At 36.2% G+C, this 21,894-nt stretch overlaps 1 protein-coding gene across 10 annotated transcripts in view; it reads right to left on the reverse strand.

Moving 5' to 3' along the window:
• The window catches only part of ZC3H13 (zinc finger CCCH-type containing 13), a 98,212-nt gene that overhangs the window by 36,024 nt on the left and 40,294 nt on the right, over positions 1-21,894 (reverse strand). For all 10 annotated transcript variants that reach the window (XM_058685109.1, XM_058685114.1, XM_058685102.1 and 7 more), the window contains 2 exons: positions 20,212-20,409; positions 1,446-1,756 (listed from right to left, as the gene is read on the reverse strand). In XM_058685109.1, the coding sequence (XP_058541092.1) occupies positions 1,446-1,756; positions 20,212-20,409 (509 nt within the window). The remainder of the gene's footprint in view (positions 1-1,445; positions 1,757-20,211; positions 20,410-21,894) is intronic.

The following is a 21,894-nucleotide window of genomic DNA, read 5'->3' on the forward strand; positions in this document are numbered from 1 at the left end:
TGATAAGTCTCCATCCGTTTTTGTGCACACCTGTGACTTCGAGTCCTCTTTCAATGCCAACTGTGCCTAAAAATATGTCCACTCACTACCAGATCCTTTTTCCACAGGTCCCCCATCTGTCTTTACAAATGTATCTAGTTACTGTATTTTGTCATCTGCTTCCCCATTCTTCCACTAAAATTAGTTTTATTTCAGAAAATGACATCGAAATGGAGGAACAAACATCTGCTACATCTCTTATGTGGAAGGTTAAAGAAACATCTTCCTTACAAAGAAACTAAACACATGGTTTATTATTAAATGGATTCTTCCTGTAATATCAGCCACTCTTAGCACAAAACAAGCATTCTTATAAGACTTAAATGAATACTATTTCCCCTCATCATTATTTCAAAACAAAGTTATTAAACACACTATAGAGTTTTCATTCAGTCAGTGGTCATTAAATATATACTATATTCCTGGTCAACTCTAATTAAATATCTTATTAAAATTAATAGATAGGGGTTAAGAGAATTTTCCCATCGTACCAAAGTTCCATAAATACTGCTATGCCAATCTGGTTCCAAAATCATGTACACAAGAAGCAATTCTATGCAACAGATGTTCTCTCTGGTCCCTACCTATGCATTCATCATTTTCTTGAATAAAAGAATCTGATTAACTATTGCTTGCACTGTTGATAGAGAACAACCAAATTCAACACCTTTCATAGGAGACTGCGGTAACATACTCATGGAGAGGCTTATTTTAAAATGCATGTTAAACAGAAATGTTGCAAATAAGCGGTATTTCCTGAGTACTCATTACGTTCAAACACCAACTCAGGAGAAGTGAGGAAAAAACTTTAAGTAAATAAGGACAAGAAGCTTGGACAAGGAGTAGAGAAAGAGATGTACTGCCAGATTAGAATAGCATCTCAGCTTGAAGAGGGAGTAGCAAATCCAAAGTTAACTTAATTCTCAGGGATCCAGAAAGGAAAACAGCTTTGCTTACTTCTTTCTGGAGTTACACCTAGAAACTTGATCGCGTGGTTTACACAGAGCTTAATGGTCCCCCAGCCCTTACCTCTTTATGAATGTCTGATGCTTTCAAACTCTACCCCCTGGGTTGCTGCTTTTCTTTCGTTCACATCTTTGTTTTTTTAAAGGATCAACTAAGCAATTAGAGGGATGCTCTAAGAATCAGACAGTCCAAAATGTCTAGCACCGGAAGAAAGCACCGCCTTAGTATACACGAAAATGCCCATTTACACCATACATTTCATAGCTTATGTTCCCGTATCATTAAAAGTGCCTCCTACTGCCCTCAAGAACTCCTCTGTTACAGAAGACTTACAACACAGTTCTCCTCTTTTCCTTAATATAACAATAAACCTGAATGTCCGGTTTTTTAATAAAGAAAATACTTAAAGAACTCTAAAAAAATCAAGATAAAGTACATACCTTCCCTTCTTTCATGACGCCGATCATGAGACTGTGAAGCTCGTTCATGGTCATGCCTCCCTTTCTCTCGCATTGGAGAGCGATGTCTTGGGGGACTTTGCTTTCTCTGAGGAGAAGACAGAGAATGTGAAGGGTAAGGAGAAGCAGAGCGTCGTAAAGGCGGAGTTATTGTCCTCTGATATGATGGCGAAGGAGTCCTTTTTCGACGAGGAGAAGGAGAATGTCTTTGAATAGATGATCCTGACTGTGAGGAAGATGAGTGATGTCTAGAAGATAGAGGAGAATGATGCTGTCCTACTGGGGAAGTAGACCTGTAAAAAAAAAAAAAGCAACAATGAAGAGCCTGAATGTTAAAGCTAAAAGTGTGAACCATAATTCCAGGATAAATTTCAATTCACAGTGCTGTACAATACTAATTTTTTTTTCTAAATGTTTATTTACTTTTGAGAGAGAGAGAGAGAGAGAGAGAGAGCGCGAATGGAGGAGGGGCAGAGACAGAAAGAGATGCAGAATCCGAAGCAGGTTCCAGGCTCTGAGCTGTCAGCACAGAGCCTGACGCGGGGCTCGAACCCACAGACAGTGAGATCATGACCTGGGCCGAAGTCGTACGCTTAACCGACTGAGCCACCCAGGCGCCCCTAAGTTAATTTTTTAAGATCTGATTTTAAGTCAGCCCAAGGCAACAGTTGTAGATGAGATATGCACTGCCTTGCTCCCAAGCTTTGGCTCTGAGGTACACTTCCTTTTCCAGGTAACACTGTCCCTGAGCACAGGTAGGGAGAACACTACCCTCACTTACAGTATGGAATTCACTCTTATCAGAGATCATCTCTGACAGTGTGAGTAGGTACTTGGAGGGAGGAAATCAGAAAAAGCTGAAGAAAATACCCACTAGAAGATCTAGACAGAAAGTGGTTGTGAAAGGCTGGTAATTCAAGGCTGCAGGGAAAAGGAAAAGTTATCACTGGCTAAGCCAAACCTAGCCTGCACAGCCTGGGTTGACATTTAGGATGGGGAAAGAATGCTACAGTGAAGGAAAGGACATACTGTCCATACTCTGTCTGTATCTTAAATAACCAATGTTCACTCTTAGCCAGCACAGATTAAGTTCATGAGTATTGGTTTATCTAAGGCTTCTTCTATGCCCTTCAAATCTTCTTTCACTGATGCCAGAGAAACAACTTATAACCTCACAAAGCACATCTGAATCACTCCTACAATGTGTTATGTCCTGGGCCCTGTCTACAATGAATATGCAAAATGTGTGTGTGATGGAAAGCTGGAACACATACATTTGTGCAATAACTAAAAAGAAATGTCTAAAAAAACAAGAGACCACATAACCCAGATGAGTATATTCCTCAAAACAATCATTTTGAAGACTAGATGTTTGTTCCAAAAGATTCTGGAGTCCTGGTCAAAGTATTTTAGATTTACATTCAGTGTCTATGATAGAGATGTTTTTAGCATCCACAATCCTAACCCAGGGTTTCTCACTCTTGGCAGTACTGACCTTTTGTATTCGGTAATTCTTTGTAGTGGGGAGGGGGGCTGTCCTGTACATCACAGGATGTCAGCAGCACCCCAGACTTCTACCCACCGGACGCCAGCACCACCTCCCTCTTACCCCCATTCATAACAATCGAAAATTACCCCAGACATTGCCAAATGTTCCCAGGGAGGCAAAACACCCCTCATTGAGAACTGCTGCCCTTAACTACGCTGTTTATCAATGATGCCTTAGCAGACCTTTTATCAATAAAAGCTTCAAATACATAAAATATATGTTACTGACTCAGGAAAGTGATCCAGTATATTGGAAAGAATTTTGCAGAACACGGATTTCAGCAAGTACACAAAAATACCTTTTGGATTAATAACTGACTAAAAAAAGTCAGCTAACTACAACATGCTGCCCTACTTGGGAAGTAGACATTCACCTAAATATTCCTGTTATCAGCAATTCCACTAAGCCTTCATGTCTTTTATAAAAATTATTTCCCCTTCATAAAAAAAAAATAAGCCATAAGCCACTGTAATTTAACCGACTCTTAACAGAAATGTTTTTACTTATAGGTATGAGTAGAAATGCTCACAGAGTCTTACCCAAATTTGGAAAACCATCTATCATCAATGGACATTCAAATGCATCTTAGTCAACAGAAAAATACTGCAAGATTGAGAATCAGAATGGTTCTTGTTTGGTGCTTTCCAATTTCAATTTCATCAGGTTCTAGTCAATTTGGAAATATCTAAATTGACAAAATAAAAAATGTGGCTCTTCAATGAACTGAGATTTTGGTTAATTTTACTTATGGAGTATACTAAAAATTGTTTCAAGAATGTCTGCAATACCTCTTGGTAATTAGTTCACAGAACTTAAAAAATGAGAGTTCATAATATCACTGAAAAAACACAATATAGTCTAATCACATTTCTATTCAAATTTGGTGCTGACAGGATGGAAGTTTTAAAAAACTTCAGTTCAAGCTTAGGATAATCACCCTACCAAATTAAGGTCAGAGCACCAACGTGCTATCAAGTTATAGTTTCAGCATTTTTCTGTTTACCTAGCCTTCAAGAAAAAAAAAAAAAAAAATTAGGAAAACTGTTGGTTTAATTTAACAGCATCTGTTATGGACTGAATGTTTGTGTCCCCCCAATTTCCACAAGTCCCCGATGTGATAGTACTTGAAGGTGAGGGTCTTTGGGAATAATTGGTTTAGATGAGATCCTATGGGTGGGGCTCCCATTTTGAGATCAGTGTCCTTACAAGCAAAGGAAGAGAACAGAGCTCACTCTCTCCCCCCTCCCTGTGAAGACACAGTGAGAAGACAGCTGTCTATGAAGTGAGCCTCTCCCCAGGGATCTCATCTGTCAGAATCTTAACCTTGGACTTCCCAGCCTCTACACCTGTGAGACATGAATATCTGTTTAGTTTAAGCTACTCAGTCTATGGTATTTTGTTACAACAGCCCAAGTTGGCTAAGACAGCATCTTTCTATCTTCCTGTTACTATTCTTTTAAAAATCTGATAACTAAAGAATAGTGAAAAGAGAGGATCTGTTACCAAAACAATATGGGTCAAATTATGGATGCCAGCCTAACTGGACCTGGGCCTATGTTCATTCTGCATATAGAAAATGTGTGAGTCTAAGAAATAAAACTGTCTTTGAAACCTGATGAAAATTATTAGTACTTTGGCTTTTAAACTACTGCAGAGATATATTAAAATACATTTCTACTTAGAAGAGCAGTAATTTGGGGCGCCTGGGTGGCTCAGTCGGTTAAGCGGCTGACTTCGGCTCAGGTCATGATCTTACGGTCCGTGAGTTCAAGCCCCGCGTCGGGCTCTGTGCTGACAGCTCGGAGCCTGGAGCCTGTTTCTGATTCTGTGTCTCCCTCTCTCTGACCCTCCCCCGTTCATGCTCTCTCTCTGTCTCAAAAATAAATAAACGTTAAAAAAAAAAAAAATTTAAGAAGAGCAGTAATTTTAGATTAACTAGTCTTAGGCTCTGGAACTGGATTGTTTCTCACCTGAGGGAGAAAAAAGAGGGGATATTTGAAGCTCAAATAAAGAAAAAAGAAGAGTTTATTGCATGAAGAGAAGCTATATACCTTAAAACAGAAAACTGCACACTGTTAGCAAAAGTACTGTGATTTATAGCACACAGGGAAAGCCAATCTTTAGTCTGACTTGATTCTAATAAAAAAAGTTTTTAATGCTGATATAATTAAGACATAATATGAGATGAGAATATTTAGGGTATATTTCATTTGGGGAAAAATGTGAAAGATTATGAAGTTAAAAAAAAATGTCTCTCATTCGAGATACTATATTTTACCTACAAACCAATATGTTTACCCTGCACTTTCTTAAAATTACTAATACCACTTTTTCTTACAATGATGGTTTCTATTCCTCCAATATGAAAATATGCTTTCATAATGTAACAGTTATAACTCCCCCTTTAAAATCATGCAAAAAGTATACTTAAAAAAACCCCACAAATGGACTATGAACACTATCAAAATCTGCTTCCTGTGGTTAAAATACAATATAACACGATACAGATCTCACACATAGAAATATTTAAGCTGTTTTATTTTACATAAGAAACATATCCTTATATAAAATAGTCATTTTAATTCACTGAGCAAATATTAAGTGAGCACCTTCTATGCTCCAAGCATTATTTTTGGCACTAAGAATGCAGAGGCAAAGAAGGCAGACAAAACCACTCACATAATAATAATAATAGTAATAATAGTAATAGCAATAATAATAATACCAACAATAACTGCACGTAACACATATATTGCTGTGTACATGACACCGTTTTAAGTACTCTCCATATAATAACTCATTTCCTGTTTATGACAACACCCCTAAAATAAGAGAGCCAGTGGACTGAAAACCAGTCTGTCCTAACTATATGGTCTAGAAGTAGACCACCGCCAAGAAAGCAAAGCAATTTCAGCTCGTTAATGCAACAAAGTTCGTAAAACAGGGTAAAGAAACAGAAACTGTTAGGTCCAAAAAATAAAATAAATGTGAGGCAGACAACTTTAGGTTGCTTGGAAGGAAAGGGCCTTGACTGAGAAGGTGAAATCTGAACCAAGAGCTGAAAATCTGGGGACAGAACCTGCCTTGCATAGGGTTCAGCAACAACAAAGAAGGCAGGCAAGAGATATCACCAGACATGAGGAAAACAGAAAGACAAGGGTAGCTTCAACTTATGAGTGGAGAGTTACATGAGAGAAGGTCAGATGATGTGAAGTCATCTAGGTCATGGTAAAAGTCTGGATTTTATTTTCAGCATGAAGAAAATCCCTGAAGAGATTTAGGCAGGGAAGTGTCATTCAAAATCTAGCAAGATCTCAAAGGATAAAAATCATTATGAACATCTCAACAGATGCAGAAAAGGCACTGACAAAATCCAACATCCATTTATGATAAAAATTCTCAACAAAGTGGCTTTTGAAGGAACATACCTCAACATAACAAAAGCCATCTAGGACAAACCCACAATTAACATCATATCCAATGGTGAAAAACAGAGCTTTTCCTCTAAGATCAGGAACAAGACAAGGATGTCCACTCTCACCGCTATTATTCAACATGGCACTGGAAGTCCTAGCTACACCAATCAGACAAGAAAAAGAAATAAAAGACATCCAAATTGGTAAGGAAGAAATTAAACTGTCACTATTTGCAGATGACATGATACTATAAGGAGAAAACCCTGAAGTCTCCACCAAAACACTATCAGAATACATGAATTCAGTAAAGTTGCAGGGTGAAAAACTACTACACAGAAATTGATTGCATTTCTATACAACAATGACAAAGTAGCAAAGTGATATTAAGAAAACCATTCCATTTACAATTACACCAAAAAACAATCAAATACCTAGGAATAAACTTAAACAAGGAGGTGAAAGACCCGTACTCTGAAAACTATAAAACACTGATGAAAGAAATCGAAAATAATAAATGGAAAAACCTACTATGCTCATTGAGTGGAAGAATTAATATTGTTCAAAAGGCAATCTACAGATTCCATGTAATTCCTATCAAAATACCAACAGCATTTTTCACTGAACTAGAACACATAATCCTAAAATTTGTATGGAACCACAAAAGACCCTGAATAGCCAAAGCAATCTTGAGGAAAAAAAAAAAAAAAAAAAACAAAGCTGGAGGTGTCACAATTCCAGGTTTCAAGATATACTACAAAACTATAGTGATCAAAACAGTATCAGTACTGGCACAAAAACAGACACATAGTTCAATGGAACAGGACAGAGAGCCCAGAAATAAGCCCATGTTTACGTGGTCAATTAATTTATGACAAAAGAGGAAAGATTAAATGGGGAAATGGACTAAATGGTGCTGGAAAACTGAACAGCTACATGCAAAAGAATGAAACTGGATCCTTTCTTCCACCATACATGAAAATAAACTCAAAACGGATTAAAGACCTGAAACCATAAAACCTCTAGAAAAAAACATAGGCAGTAATTTTTTGACATCTGCCTTAACATTTTCCTAGATACGTCTCCTCAGGGAAGGGAAACAATAGCAAAGATAAACTACTGGGACTATACCAAAATAAAAAGCTTTTGTATAGCTAAGGAACCATCAAAACAAAAAGGCAACTTACTGAATGGGAGAAGATACTTGTAGCAAATGATATATCCTGTAAGGGGTTATTACCCAAAATGTATAAGGAGTGTATATAACTCAACACCAAAAGAACACCAAGTAATTGCAATTAAAAACGGGAAGAGGACTTGAAGAGACATTTTTCCAAAGAAGGCATACAGCTGGCCAAGACACATGAAAAGATGCTCAACATTACTAATCATCAGAGAAATGCAACTCAAAACCACAATGAGACAATGACCTTACAACTGTCAGAATGGCTAGAAATCAAAAACACAAGAAAATAACAAGTGTTACCGAGGATGTGGACAAAAAGGAACCCTCGTGCACTGCCGATAGGGAATGTAAACTGGTGGAGTCACTCGGAAAAGCACTGTGGAGGCCCCCCCCCCCACCGTACCCCAAATTAAAAACAGAAAAACCATATGATGCAGTAATTTCATTACTGGGTGTTTACCTAAAGAAAACAAAACCACGAATTTGAAAAGTTATATGCACCCCTATGTTAACTAGAGCATTAGTTACAATAGCCAAGATATGGAAGCAGCCTAACTGTTCATCAATAGATAAACAGATAAAGAAGATGTGGTATATATGTGCAATGGAATAGGACTCAGCCATAAAAAAGAATGAGATCTTGCCATTGGCAACAACATGGATGGACCTGAAAGGTATTATGCTACACAACACGTCAGACCGAAAAAGATGAATACCACCTAATTTCACTTACGTGTGGAACCTAAAAAGAAAACAAACGAATAAAGAAACAAAAAGTAGAAACAGACCCGTAAATTCAAGAGGACAAACCGATGGTGTCAGAGGGAAGAGGAGTGAGGAGATGGACAAACTGGGTGAAAGGGAGTGGGAGATACAGGCTTCCAGTTATGGAATAAATAAGTCACAAGGATAAAAGGTACAACATAAGGGCCACAGTCAATGGTATTGAAATAGCGCTGTATGGTGACAGATGGTAGCTACGCTTGTGAGCCCAGCATACTGTACAGAGCAGATGAATCACTGTGCTGTACACATGAAGCTAAATTAACATTATGTGTCAAGTATCCTTCAATAAAAAAAAAATCTAGCAAGATTTTACCTGTCTAAATAATTACATCAGATGGAGACAGAAAATGCTTCTGTGTGAGGACTTGTTTTAAACCTAGAGTTTGCTGTCCCTTTGCAGCAGGTGATAAATACTCCCTGCAAGGGGAAACGTTTTTAAGTCAACAATCTACAAAAAGAGGAGAATACTTTTGTCTGTGGGAAGCTTTTGAAAGAGATCTTCTCATAAATATATAATGTACTTGTAAAACAGATTTGATTCAAGCAAACTAACCAATGCTACATAAAACAAGTAACCCTAATCCGAGTACTCCTAATTCTGGGTCAATTTCAATTTTGCATTTTGCGATGAAGAAATTTCAAAAGCCTCAACTTAAGAATAAAGACTGTTAAGATAATCCTTAAATCAACACATCCTTCAATGTTATTAAAACCTAGATTTATCATTTAAATCGCTTAAGAATTTTTTTTAAATGTTTATTTTGAGAGAGATTGAAGAGTGAGCAGGGGAGGGGCAGAGAGAGAAGGAGACAGAGAATCCCAAGCAGGTTCTACAACATCAGCGCTGAGTCTGACTCAGGGCTTGAACTATGAACCATGAGATCATGACCTGAGCTGTAATCAAGAGTCGATAACAGAATTTTTCAGAATCTTGTTCAAGAGCCTGACACAGATTTGCTCAATCACGTGACTTAGTGAACTAAAAACTGTACCCGCCATTGCGATAGAAAGTCACAAGAGACAAGTACTTGGTATCCCTGGCACACATGAGAAGATTGTTTTTAAGCTTTAGGAGTAAGAGAGTCAGTATTCCGAATAAAATAAAATCCAGAAACAACACACGCCAGGTAGAAGATAGGAGCCAGTTGCCTTCATTCAAATGGAGACATTTGAATGAAGGCAACTGGCTCCTATCCTCTGCCTGCTGGAGCAAGTTAAAGTTATCACTTTCTCCTGGGATGGGATGGGGTGGTGAGGTGATGAGGGAGAAAACCAGACTACACCAAGAAACAACAAGCAACCAGTCTTGGGAAGGAGGAAGGTAAAGAAAAGTCCTCAAGGCTCTGGACTCATTTCTCAGACATAACATCTAAGATCAGGCCAGCAAAATGGGTAACCAAGTAAGGGAGATTCTTGAAATCCTTGCCATTGTCCTGAAAGTCCTATCCAGTCACAGGTCATTTCACTGTCAGTGAAAAAAATTACCACCAGATGCCACCAAACCACAGCCAGACTGGGATAGATTTTGCTGGTGCAGCTGAGTGCCTTTCATTAACCCCACTATGCAGCCCCACATTTTTACTCGATTGACTATCTGGCCTCCATTTACCATGGTATACACTTCTGACTAGACCAATTACTGGAACCTTCCCAACTACCTCTTGTTCCTGAAAACCTCTCTGAAACTGCCTGAGAACAACTCCCCTCTCAAGTCTCTAATTTCGCCAAGTATGTTGGACAAAAGATACAAGTACAGTTTGTATGGACATAAACACCATTCTAGATTTCGTAACTCTCTAATGAGCTCAACAAATTTTCCCAATATCCCATCTATGAAAGCCCAAAACTGGATCAATTGGACCAAAAATTGTGAAATTGCTATTTTCCCCCCAATGTGACTGCGTTATTTTGATATTTATAAAACCCTTTCATTTTGGGGGCACCTGGCTAGCTCAGTCAGTAGAGCGTGCGACTCTTGATATCAGGATGGTGAGAGTTCAAGCCCCAAGCTGGGCACAGAGCTTACTTAAAAAAAATAAATAAAACTAATTTTTAACACAAGTCTACCATAAATTTAGTGTATTATAGAATTATATTCAGCTATATTACATATTTCTTTAAGTGCCTTAATTTTGTATCTCTAGCCTAAATCACATTCATATGAAGACACTTTTTAGGTCTATACACAGGGTTCAATCAAATGCAGAAAAAAAAAATGCCTCAAATAAACAATTCCTGACTACAAAGGTTCCATTTTAATATTAAAAAGTGTTTATATCCTTCATGATTACCTGTGTTAATATCCCTTAATTGGGAAAACGTTATAAAAGATATTTAAATCATCAATACTTTTAAAATTTATATTTTAAAATTATACTATTCTTTTTTTCTTTTAGGTGTGATACTGGTGTACTGATTATATATTTTTAAGTGTACTGATCTTTTGGAGATATATCCTACAATATAGACAGATGAAGTAGTAAGATGTTTGGGATTTGCTTCAAAATAATATTGGATGGAGGAGGAGGTATATAGGGGTATAGATGAAACAAGATGGACACGAAAGGATCATTATATGATTCTATTTTTTTCTGTGTGAAATGTTCCCTAATAGTAACGTTAGTGTAGTATTTTTCCATCCTCTCTATATAGCCAAGCAACATTAGTGCACATTTACTCAAGAAACTATAATTCAGAGGCATCTGGGTGGCTCAGTTGGTTAAGCGTCCAATTTTGTTCCAGGTCGTAATCTTGTGATCTGTGAGTTCGAGCCCCGTGTCGGGCTCTGTGTTGACACCTCAGAGCCTGAAGCCTACTTCAGATTCTGTCTCCCTCTCTCTGCCCCTCCCCCTCTGGTACTCTGTCTCTGTCTCTGTCTCTCTCTCTCTCTCAAAAATAAACATTAAAATTAAAAAAACAAAACAAAACAAAAAAAACTATACTTCAGTCTATAGAAAATACTCAGTGAACAAATGGACTATTCCCTATCCTGTGGCTCATGGCCGCAGGATGAGATCTGCCAGTCCAGACCATGGTATCTATACATGAATAGTAAATACGGAATAAATCCAATAAATAACATTCCTTGCCAAGTTCTGAAACATTTTGATTTAATTATTTTGATAAATGTGTGCAATCACTGAAAGGAGAAATAAGATTGTCAATTTGATGATAATTTGGTTATTCTACTAAATTGAAGTCAAAGCCAACAAGTTTTGAATGATGAGATCTGTCTTTGAAATCTGGGTAAGACTCATCATGCAAGCATTTGTACTATCAAGAAGGAGATTTCTATATTCAGGTAATTATAATGAAGTGGTTTTTTTTTTTTTTTTTTAAGTGATTAGCTACATTCTTCTCATTTAACACAAAATTCTGCATCCTACAACTTGATTAAGACATATTACTATCCATCAATAAAACCATATTTAACCAAATGTCCAGCAGAACGGGCTACATACAATTGCTAGCTAAGTCCTCTGGTTAACTACTAATCCAAAAAGTTTGTGCTTGTTTAAGCCTTTGTTCTTAAAGTACACTAATAATTTGGTTCACTTTCCTTATTCAGCAATGTATACAGAATATGGATTTTCTGGTTAACTACTAATCCAAAAAGTTTGTGCTTGTTTAAGCCTTTGTTCTTAAAGTACACTAATAATTTGGTTCACTTTCCTTATTCAGCAATGTATACAGAATATGGATTTTCACTGATGAAAAGTATTACAAGCCCAGTGAAACATCATTGTAAATATCCACTTTAGGATTATCTAGATGTTACAGGTTAGGAATATTCACCCTCACAAAATATTCCCTTCACAAGTGATTTTCTGACTAAATATGTAATTTGAACGTAATTTTTCTGTGTACTACACCTCTTCTAAAACAAATTACAGAATAAAAATGATTTAGTTGAATTCCAGGTAATCAAGATTTTACCATCTTCTGTACAGAGCAGGTCACGGAAAGTTTATTTTACAAAAATGTAATGGGAAATTGCTACATTTTCTAAAAGTAGAGTAATAAAACCTGTAAGGCTTTTTTTTTTTTTTTTTTTTTTGGATAAACAAGTGGTATTCAGGTTTTAATCCATGTTGCATAAATAAATCATAGTTGAGTAAAGTCTACCTGTCAAATGGGAAGACACTGATTAGAAACATTCGTCTAAAACCATGGCCTCCAAACTATTCTCTTCAAAACATGACAGAATATAGTGCTATTCAAATTAACAAATATTCTGGGAATGGAGTATATTCTTAACACAGTTGATGTGGCTAATGAAGGTCTGGGGGGAAGATACTCAAATCCTCAAGAGCCAGATGAGTGGCAAAGAGAGGGGGAGAATCATGAATTTTTCTGGGAAGCAATAGGTACTTTCCCTCTCGCCAAAAAACACACCAGTAAAATTATACCCACAAATCAAGAAATGTGCAGATTCCCTAAAATCTACCAATGGATCTCAGGTTAGGAGCCCTTGACGTAGAAGGCTGTGGACTTCAGATGAGACCCAGAAGACAGGGAGAAGGACTTAAGTCATAGGACCATATGGTCTTGTTGCACCACTTGTCCCACACGTACGCATACTCTTCTAGTAACTAAATAGGGAGCCATCCTTAAGAAATGTAAGCAATCCCCTACACCCAGTAGGCCTTGCAAGTTCTACCTGGAAAAATAAAAAAATGTCCATATTCAGAGAAATGTAATTTTCTATACACGTGATTACTATATTACTTCTACCTGTAGTAACAAAACTTTCTGAGAACATTTTTGTTCACTGCTGCATCACCAACTTTTAGAACAATGCCTATCCCTATACCCAATAACTGAATAAAGATATTAGCATACTTTCACTTAAGCACAACACATCCTGATAATCAGAATATTCCGAATAAGCTCATTACAACATCTAAGTTAATTTAAAACAATGTTTTTTATGTTTTTATCTTACTTTTGAGAGAGAGAGAGACAGAGTGTGAGTGGGGGAGGGGCAGACAGGGAGGGAGACAGAATCTGAAGCAGGCTCCAGGCTCAGAGCTGTCAGTGCAGAGCCAGATGTGGGGCTTGAACTCACGGAACGTGAAATCATGACCTGTGCAAAAATCAGATCCCCAACCGACTGAGCCACCCAGGCGCCCCCATCTACATTAATTTTAAAGGGCAATTTTCTCCAAAAGGAATTTAGACGCTAACCTTTAATTACATACCCCACCAATCTGAAAGCATGACAAAGATTCTTAATACAATATTTCATTTGAGAATAAGTTCTCTTTTCACAGTAATGGAGATATATTAAAATAATAGATCCACCTCAAAAAAAAAACCCTGTAAATTAAACGAACTCCTCCTAAATCAAAATGGCCCTTCTCAACTTTGCAATATATGGCTTCAGAACTCCAACGCAATTCAGGTACCCGCTAAAGCAGTAACCCACTCTGCTGCCTTGTTTCTTTAGATAAACAAAATAAACCAAGTTCAGATTTTTCTATATACTAAGTAACAGGTAAGTCCTACATATACCTTGTTGCTCCTGGTGGAGACAGCCACCAGAAACACTGGAAAAGAAAAATCAACCTGTGTAGTACACAGTTTCTCATAATACAAAATATGTTACCATTTCAATGGTGAAGCACCAGGGACATACGTTAAAAATCACGTCTCAGAGATTTCTAAGTCAAAATAACAAAATTAGAATACCAAGAACCATTAAAGAATATAGACTTCTTTTTTCAGGGTTATTTGGGACTTTTTTTTTTTTTTTAGTTTATTCTTATTTATTTTGAGAGAGAGCTCTGTCAGCACAGAGCCTAAGGTGGGGCTTGAACTCCCGAACTTTGAGATCATGACCTGAGCCAAAGTCAAGAGTCGGATGCTTAACCGACTGAGCCACCCAGATGCCCCAAAATACTTCTTAAAATGTAAGTGAGCAAGAATATTTAACACGATATTCGGTCGTGTTATTTAACATGATATTAAATATAAATATTTAACACGATATTAGGTCCTAGCAGCAGTTCACAGGGTCATTCTGGTTCTTCTAAGTCAAGTCACCATAATGGGAGAGAAAAAAATCGACTCATCTAAGTACAACAACATGATCTCTTATCAAGACAAGGAAAGGACTAAGCTTATCACCAAAATATATTTTTTGGGAAAAGACTGGGTTTTGTTGAACTTATAAGGCTAAGTTAACTGCTTACTAGGTAGATAATTTATCCCGAATTATATTACAAATATCAGTTCACAGAGCACCCCAGATAAAGTGTCAGGTAATGCTGCTTTTAAAACTCTAATAATCTTGCTACTTAATTAAGAAGAATGGTACTTAAAAACAATGAACAGAAATGGCATCACATGAATGTAGCAGAGACTGCAACCAGCTATCCCAATGCATTCTCTCCTTGCTCTTTAGTAAACCCAATTTTATTTGGGTCAGCCATATGCTCAGCTAAAGGATTACATTTCTTTCTTTCTCTTTTTTTTTTTTTTTTGTTTAAAGGATTACATTTCTAAGACACCCTCCTCTCTAGATGTAGCCATGAAACTAAATTCTGGCCAATTAAGATGTAACAGGAAATAGTGTGTGGGACTTCCAGGAAAATTAAGGCTTTCTTCCCTTCATTTTTTCTCCTGCCTGGAATATGGATGGAAGCATGCAAAAGGAAGACAGCTACTACCTGGATCCCCAATGACTTGGTGGAACGAGCAGTGTTATCGGTCTTGGACTGCCTTCCTCTGAATTTCTTTAAATGAGAAAATAAATTCCAATGTATGTAGTTAATGTTCCCAAACTTTGATGAACATTACAATCACCCAATGAGCTTTTAAAAATCTAGACATCAAGGCAGCTCCCCATACTAATTAGATAGGAAAATCTGGGGATTGAAATCAGGTATTAATACTTCTCGATAGACTTCAAGTTCGGACACTATTGCTTTAGGTACTTAAGTCCCCCGCCCCCCATATTAAGCCCTTATTACTAACAGCTGATTCTAAATAGGATCGTGAATAAGCATGGGGGGGGGGGGGAGGATATCTTTATGGCTACATTTTTAAGTGAAAACCTGCAAATGGAAAGGTATTTTTAAATATCACTACATTGTAATTTACCATTAAAGTAGGAAGACACAGTGTATTTATTAAGTACTTTGTTTATTTTTTAAAGCATTATCTCATTTCATCTTCACCTCAACCCTATGAGGCTGTATCAGGCATGTTTAACAGTTGAAGAAAGAGAGGCTCAGAGAAAACAACTTATTCAGGGTCTCACATCATGTAACTGGCAGAGCCAAGATACAAGTTCCTATTTGTGTAATTTCAAGGCTGGTGCATTCTCCAACATGCTGTAACTCAAGAAGAAAAGAGACTGAGAGCCCTCTAAAGAGTTACATTTTTTTTCTTGAGGAAATATTTCATGAAAGGAGAAATTTGAAAACTAATTTAAAAAATGAATAGGGGGAAAGCATCCCAATTAAATCTGTAAGCATTTTCAGGAGCCACAAAAATATTACCTTCAAGTTAATTTTTACAAAAAAAAATCTGCGCCCAAGTAACATTAAATAAATGAATTTTAAAAATCAAGCATTCCTTATTTTCCAGTTTTGTAAACAGATCTTTAAGAAGTACTATCATTAGAGGGAAAACTGGCTGATGAGAAAGAATTTATTAAAAAACATACAATCTAAATTAGTTAATGCAGTGACTTAACTAAATTCTGACACAGTTATTAAGTTTAAAATGCACAGATTTTCAGAAGGGTCTCAGCTCTTTCACTGGCTGGCTCTTTTATGCAATTCCATTTACACCAAAAGTTAATGTTGATTAAGTGACAGAGGAACAATAAGGAAACAGAGGGTTTGAACAACACTATGTAGATCAACTGGACCTCACAGATATATGAACCCTACACCCAACAGTAGTAGAATATGCATTCCTCTCAAGTGTACATGGAACATTCTCCAGGACAAACCATGTTTCAGGCCATGAAACAAGTCTTAACAAATTCAAGACTGAAATCATACAAAGTATTTTTTCTGATCACAAGGGAGAAAAATACAACTCAAGTCTTACAAAGTGAAAACCTGAAAATAGAAAGGCATTTTAATATATTATCATACTGCAATTTATTATTAAAGTAGGAAAATAAAGAGTATATTTATTGAGTATTTTGCTTATGTTTTAAGAGTTATGTTATTTAATCCTCAAATATAAGGAAATTACACAACAGACTCTTAATCAATGAGTCAAAGATGTCACAAATGAAATTAGAAAACACCTTGGAAGAAATGAAAATGAAAACACAACATACCCAAACTTACGAGATGCAGCTAAAGCAGAGCTAAAAAGAATTTCATAGATAAATGTATACATTAAAAATAAGAAAGATCTCAAATTAACAACCTAATTTGACACCTCAAAAAACTACAAAAAGAATAAACTAAATCCAAAGCTGGCAGAAGGAAGAGAATAATGAAGATTAGAGCAAAGATCAAAATAGAGAACAGAAAAACAATAGAAATAATCAACAAAACTAAGCTGGATTTTTTAAAAGATCTGATAAATCCTTAGCTAGATCAAGAAAAAAAAGAAGACTCAAATAACTAAAATCAGGAAAGTGGGGTCAATACAACTGATGCCACAGAAATAAAAAAAGATAATAATACTATGAAAAACTGTACATCCACAAATTCCAATAACCTAGAAATAATAGATAAGTTCCTAGACACACAACCTACCTAGACTGACTCATTTAATAAACGGTAAATCTGAACAAACCAATAATGAGTAAGGAGATTAAATCAGTAATCTAAAACTTCCCCCCAAAGATAAACCCTGACCACATGGCTTCATTGAAGAATTCTATCAACATTTAAAGGAGTAACACTAGTCCTCTGGAATTCTTCCAAAAATACTAAAGAGGAAGGAATACTTCCAAGCTTATTCTATGAGGCCCTGATAGCAAAGCCAGATAAAAACCCTACAAGAAAACTACAGACCATTATTTCTGATGAATAATGATGTAAAACTCTTCATCAAAGTACTAGCAAATAGAATTGAATAACACATTAAAAGGATTACACATCATGACCAAGGGGGATTAGTTCCTGGAATGCAAGAATGGTTCAACACAGAGCAATCAATCAATATACTATGTACCACGTAACAGAATTAAGTAATCACATGATCGTCTCAGTAAGTATAGAAAAAAGATTTGACAAAATTCAACACTTCTTCATGGTAAAAACATTTAACAAACTAAGAACAGAAAAACACAATCTCAACTTAACAAAGCAATTTATGAAAAGTCCAGAGCAAACATCATACTCAATGGTGAAAGACTGAAAACTTTTCTTCTAAGATTGGGAACAAGGACGCCCACTCTCATTTCTTTTCAACATGGTATTAGAAGGTCTAGCCAGAGCAAATAGGCAAGAAAAAGAAATGAAAGGCAACCAAACTACAAAGGAAGAGGTAAAATTGTCTCCATTCTAAGACGGCAGGATCTTATACGTAGAAATGCCTACGGGTTATGTGCATGTGTGCATGCACTCACACGCACTGTTAGAACTAATAAATTCAGTCAAATCGCAGGACACAAAATCAACACACAAAAACCAGTTGTTTCTATACACTAACAATGAACAATCTGAAAAAGAAATTATGAAAACAATTCCATTTACAGTAGCATAAAAAAAGAATATAACACTTTAGGAATAAACCTAACCAAGCAGTTGAAAACCTTGTACACTGAAAACTACAAAACATCATTGAAATAAATTCAAGAAAACACAAATAAGTGGAAAGATGCTCACAGACTGAAAGGCTTAAAACTGTTAAGATGTCCTTACTCTCCAAAGCGTCTTACAGATTTGACACAATCGCAATCAAAATCCCAATGGCATTCTTCATAGAAATATAAAAATTCATCCCAAAATTGATATAGAATTCCAAGGGACATGTAAATAAGTCAAAATAATTTTCAAATAGAAGAACAAAGTGAGAGGACTCACATTTCCTGATTTTAAAATGTATTCGAAAGCTAAGCCATCAAAACAGTGTGGTACTGGCATAAAGACAGACTAGTGAAATACTACAGAGGGCCCAGAAATAAATCCTTGCATATATGATCAAATGATCTCTAACAAGGGGGCCAAGACCACTCAATGGGGAAAAGACAGTCTTTTCAAAAAACAGCGCTGGGAAAATTGGCTATCTACATGCAAAAAAAAAAAAAAAAAAAAAAAAAAAGCTAGACCCTTATCTTTTTTTTTTTTTTTTTAACGTTTTTATTTATTTTTGAGACAGAGAGAGACACAGCATGAGCAGGGGAGGGCCAGAGAGAGAGGGAGACACAAAATCGGAAGCAGGCTCCAGGCTCTGAGCTGTCAGCACAGAGCCCGACGCAGGGCTCGAACTCACAGACTGTGAGATCATGACCAGAGCTGAAGTTGGATGCTTAACCGACTGAGCTACCCAGGCGCCCCAAAGCTGGACCTTTATCTTACGCTATGTACAAAAATTAACTCCAAAGGGATTAAAAACCTAAGTGTAAGATGTAAAACTATAAAACTTCAACACAAAAGCATAACAGAAAATCTTTATAACATTGGATATGGCAATAACGTCTTGGAAATGACACGAAAAGTATAGGCAACAAGAACAAAAAGAGACAAATGGGACCACAACAAGCACAAAACTTTTGGTGCATCAGAAGACGTTATCAAAAGAGTGAAAATGCAACCTATAAACAGGAGAAAATACTCATAAATCATATATCTGGTAAGAGGTTAATATCCAGAATAGATAATAGATTCCTAAAACTTAAGAACAAAAATCAATAACTCAATTAAAAATTGGGTAGAGAATTAAACAGACATTATTTCAAAGATGATATACTAATGGTCAACAAATATGTGAAAAGATGCTCAACATCACTAATCATCAGTGAAATGTCAAATCAAAACCACAATGAGGTATCACCTCACATCTATTAGGATGGCTACTGTCCAAAAAACAAAAAATAATAAATGTTGGTGAGGATGTGGAAAAACTCAAACGCTTGTACACTGTTGGTGGGGTTGTAAAATGGGCCAACGGGTATGGAAAACAGTATGAAATTTCCTCAAAAAATTAAAAACAGAACTATCATACGATTTAGCAATTCAACTTTGGAGTACATATCCAAAGAATCAAAAGAAGGGTCTTGAAGAGATATTTACAGTCAAGAGGTGGAAGTTACCCATCCGTCCAACAGAGAATTGGATATACAGGCAATGGGATATTCAGCTTTAAAAGGCGAGGCAATCCCGTCACATGCTACAACATGGATGAAGCTTAAAGACATCATGCTAAGTGAAATAAGTTAGTCACAAAAAACCAAAATGAGTCCATTTACATGAGGTATCTAAAGCAGTCAAATTCATAAAGACAGAAAATAGAATGAATGGTGGTTACTAGGGGCTGGGGACCTGGGGGTTAGAGGGGAACGGGAGTCATTTAAATGGGTATTCAGATGAATTTCAGATGCACAAGATGAAACGTTCTGGAGATCTGTTTCATAACAATGTGAATATACTCAACATTACTAAACTGTATACTTAAAAATGGTTAAGATTGAAAATTTTATTATTTCATGATCGTAAAAAAAATGTTTAAGGTACCGTTTACTGAATTATCCCTAACTCAATATGGGAATTATTAAGTACACATACACAGAGTTTTAAAACACGGAAAAAAATCTATTACAGTAATGCCTAAAAAGCTTACGAAAAGGATTTTAGATTCTACAAAAGAGTGCCGAAAACATACAATCCTACGTACCTTGGCTTGTCTCTTTTTTCTCTGTGTCTTTCAAAATCTCGTCCTCTGTCCTTTCCGTCTCTTGGTTTTTCTTCTATCCTGTCTTTTACTTTATACTTTTCTTTATATTTTTTCCCCAGAACAATATCTTCCTGTAAAGGAGGGGGTGGACTAGGCGTTCGAGGTCCTTTCTTTTTACTCTGGTTGCCTTTTGAATTCCTGAAGGTGACACAAAGCTATCATTAGAGGTCCAATTACTTTTGGGAGGTCAAATGGGTATTTTTTCATTTTAAAAATGGTAGCATTCCTTCCAATGCCTTGCCTTTTACTATCTTACGCAATAGTAATCAATATCCAGAAAAAAAGCAACACACAGAAATGAGCGAATAATTTACTTGCCACTTACATAATTTTAAAGGGTAGGTTTCTGAGAAAGATAGAGGTGGAATAGGAAGATTCTTTCCAACAAAAGAAATGACACAGGACAACTTCATGAACTACTTTTTTTTTTTTTTTTTTAGCTTATATAGAAAGATAGATGAAGAAAATAAAAATCATGTATAATTCCACTACCCAAGGATAACCCTTGTTAACAACTTGGATATATGCCCACACTTTTTCCATGCCTCTTTCCCCCTCCCCCAATCTTTTTACAACGTTTTCTAAAATTTTTTGTACTAAACACAGCATGGGGATCTTTCTACAACAAAAAATAGATGTAATAATTTTTATAAATTGTATTGAATTTCATCGAATAGATATGCTCCATAACTAAACAGTTTCAGATTGGTAAGTTTTTAGGTGGCCTCCGTGTTTTATTATAAGGAACAGAAAATTATATCATCTATAAATGAAATCCTAAACATTGTTAATAAACATTCATTTAAATCTTCGAGTTAAGAAATATTTCTCAACTCTAAGGTTACAAAAACAGTCCTCTAATTTTTGGGAATTCTGTCTTTTGCACTTAATCTACCTAAAAGTGATTTTTGGATGTAGAATATTCTCTTTAATTTAGCACTTTAAATAATTTTATCCAAATGGTGTGACTTTGACCCTTTTGTATCCAAAGTTATCTGTCTTTACCTCATACCTGCACAATAGTTTGACTGAATACAGTATTTTGGTTATCAATATCCTTTTACCTCAGACCTCTATAAATATTGTTACAATATCTTATAACATTTAGTGTAGATGAAAAATGTAGAGTCCATTTTTTTTTCCCCTATGCATGTTACCCAGTTTTTCAGCTGGGATGATTATAATTCTTCCTTAGAAATTAAAATTTTCATGAAGATATATATATCTAGGTTTTCTTTTTTTAACCTCTTCCAGAACTCAGTGAACTATTTAAAAAAAAAAAATTTTTAACGTTTATTCATTTTTGAGAGAGAAAGACAGAGCCCAAGAAGGGGAGGGGTAGAGAGGAAGACACAGAATCTGAAGCAGGCTCCAGGCGCTGAGCTGTCAGCACAGGGTCTGACGTGGGGCTTGAACTCACTAACTGTGACATCATGACCTGAGCCGAAGTCGGACGCTTAACAGACTGAGCCACCCAGGCGCCCCAATGGAAAATTACTTAAAAATTATTTTAAAGATAAAATAATAGAGGAATTCTTGACACAAACTGTATTTTCACATTACTTCCTGTGACAGAGACTAGCTAGGTGTTTACTAAATTTTGTCCTGGGCACACTGCTGGAA

This window comes from Neofelis nebulosa, chromosome 1 (genome assembly GCF_028018385.1).
Source record: "Neofelis nebulosa isolate mNeoNeb1 chromosome 1, mNeoNeb1.pri, whole genome shotgun sequence".
Lineage (NCBI taxonomy): Eukaryota > Metazoa > Chordata > Mammalia > Carnivora > Felidae > Neofelis > Neofelis nebulosa.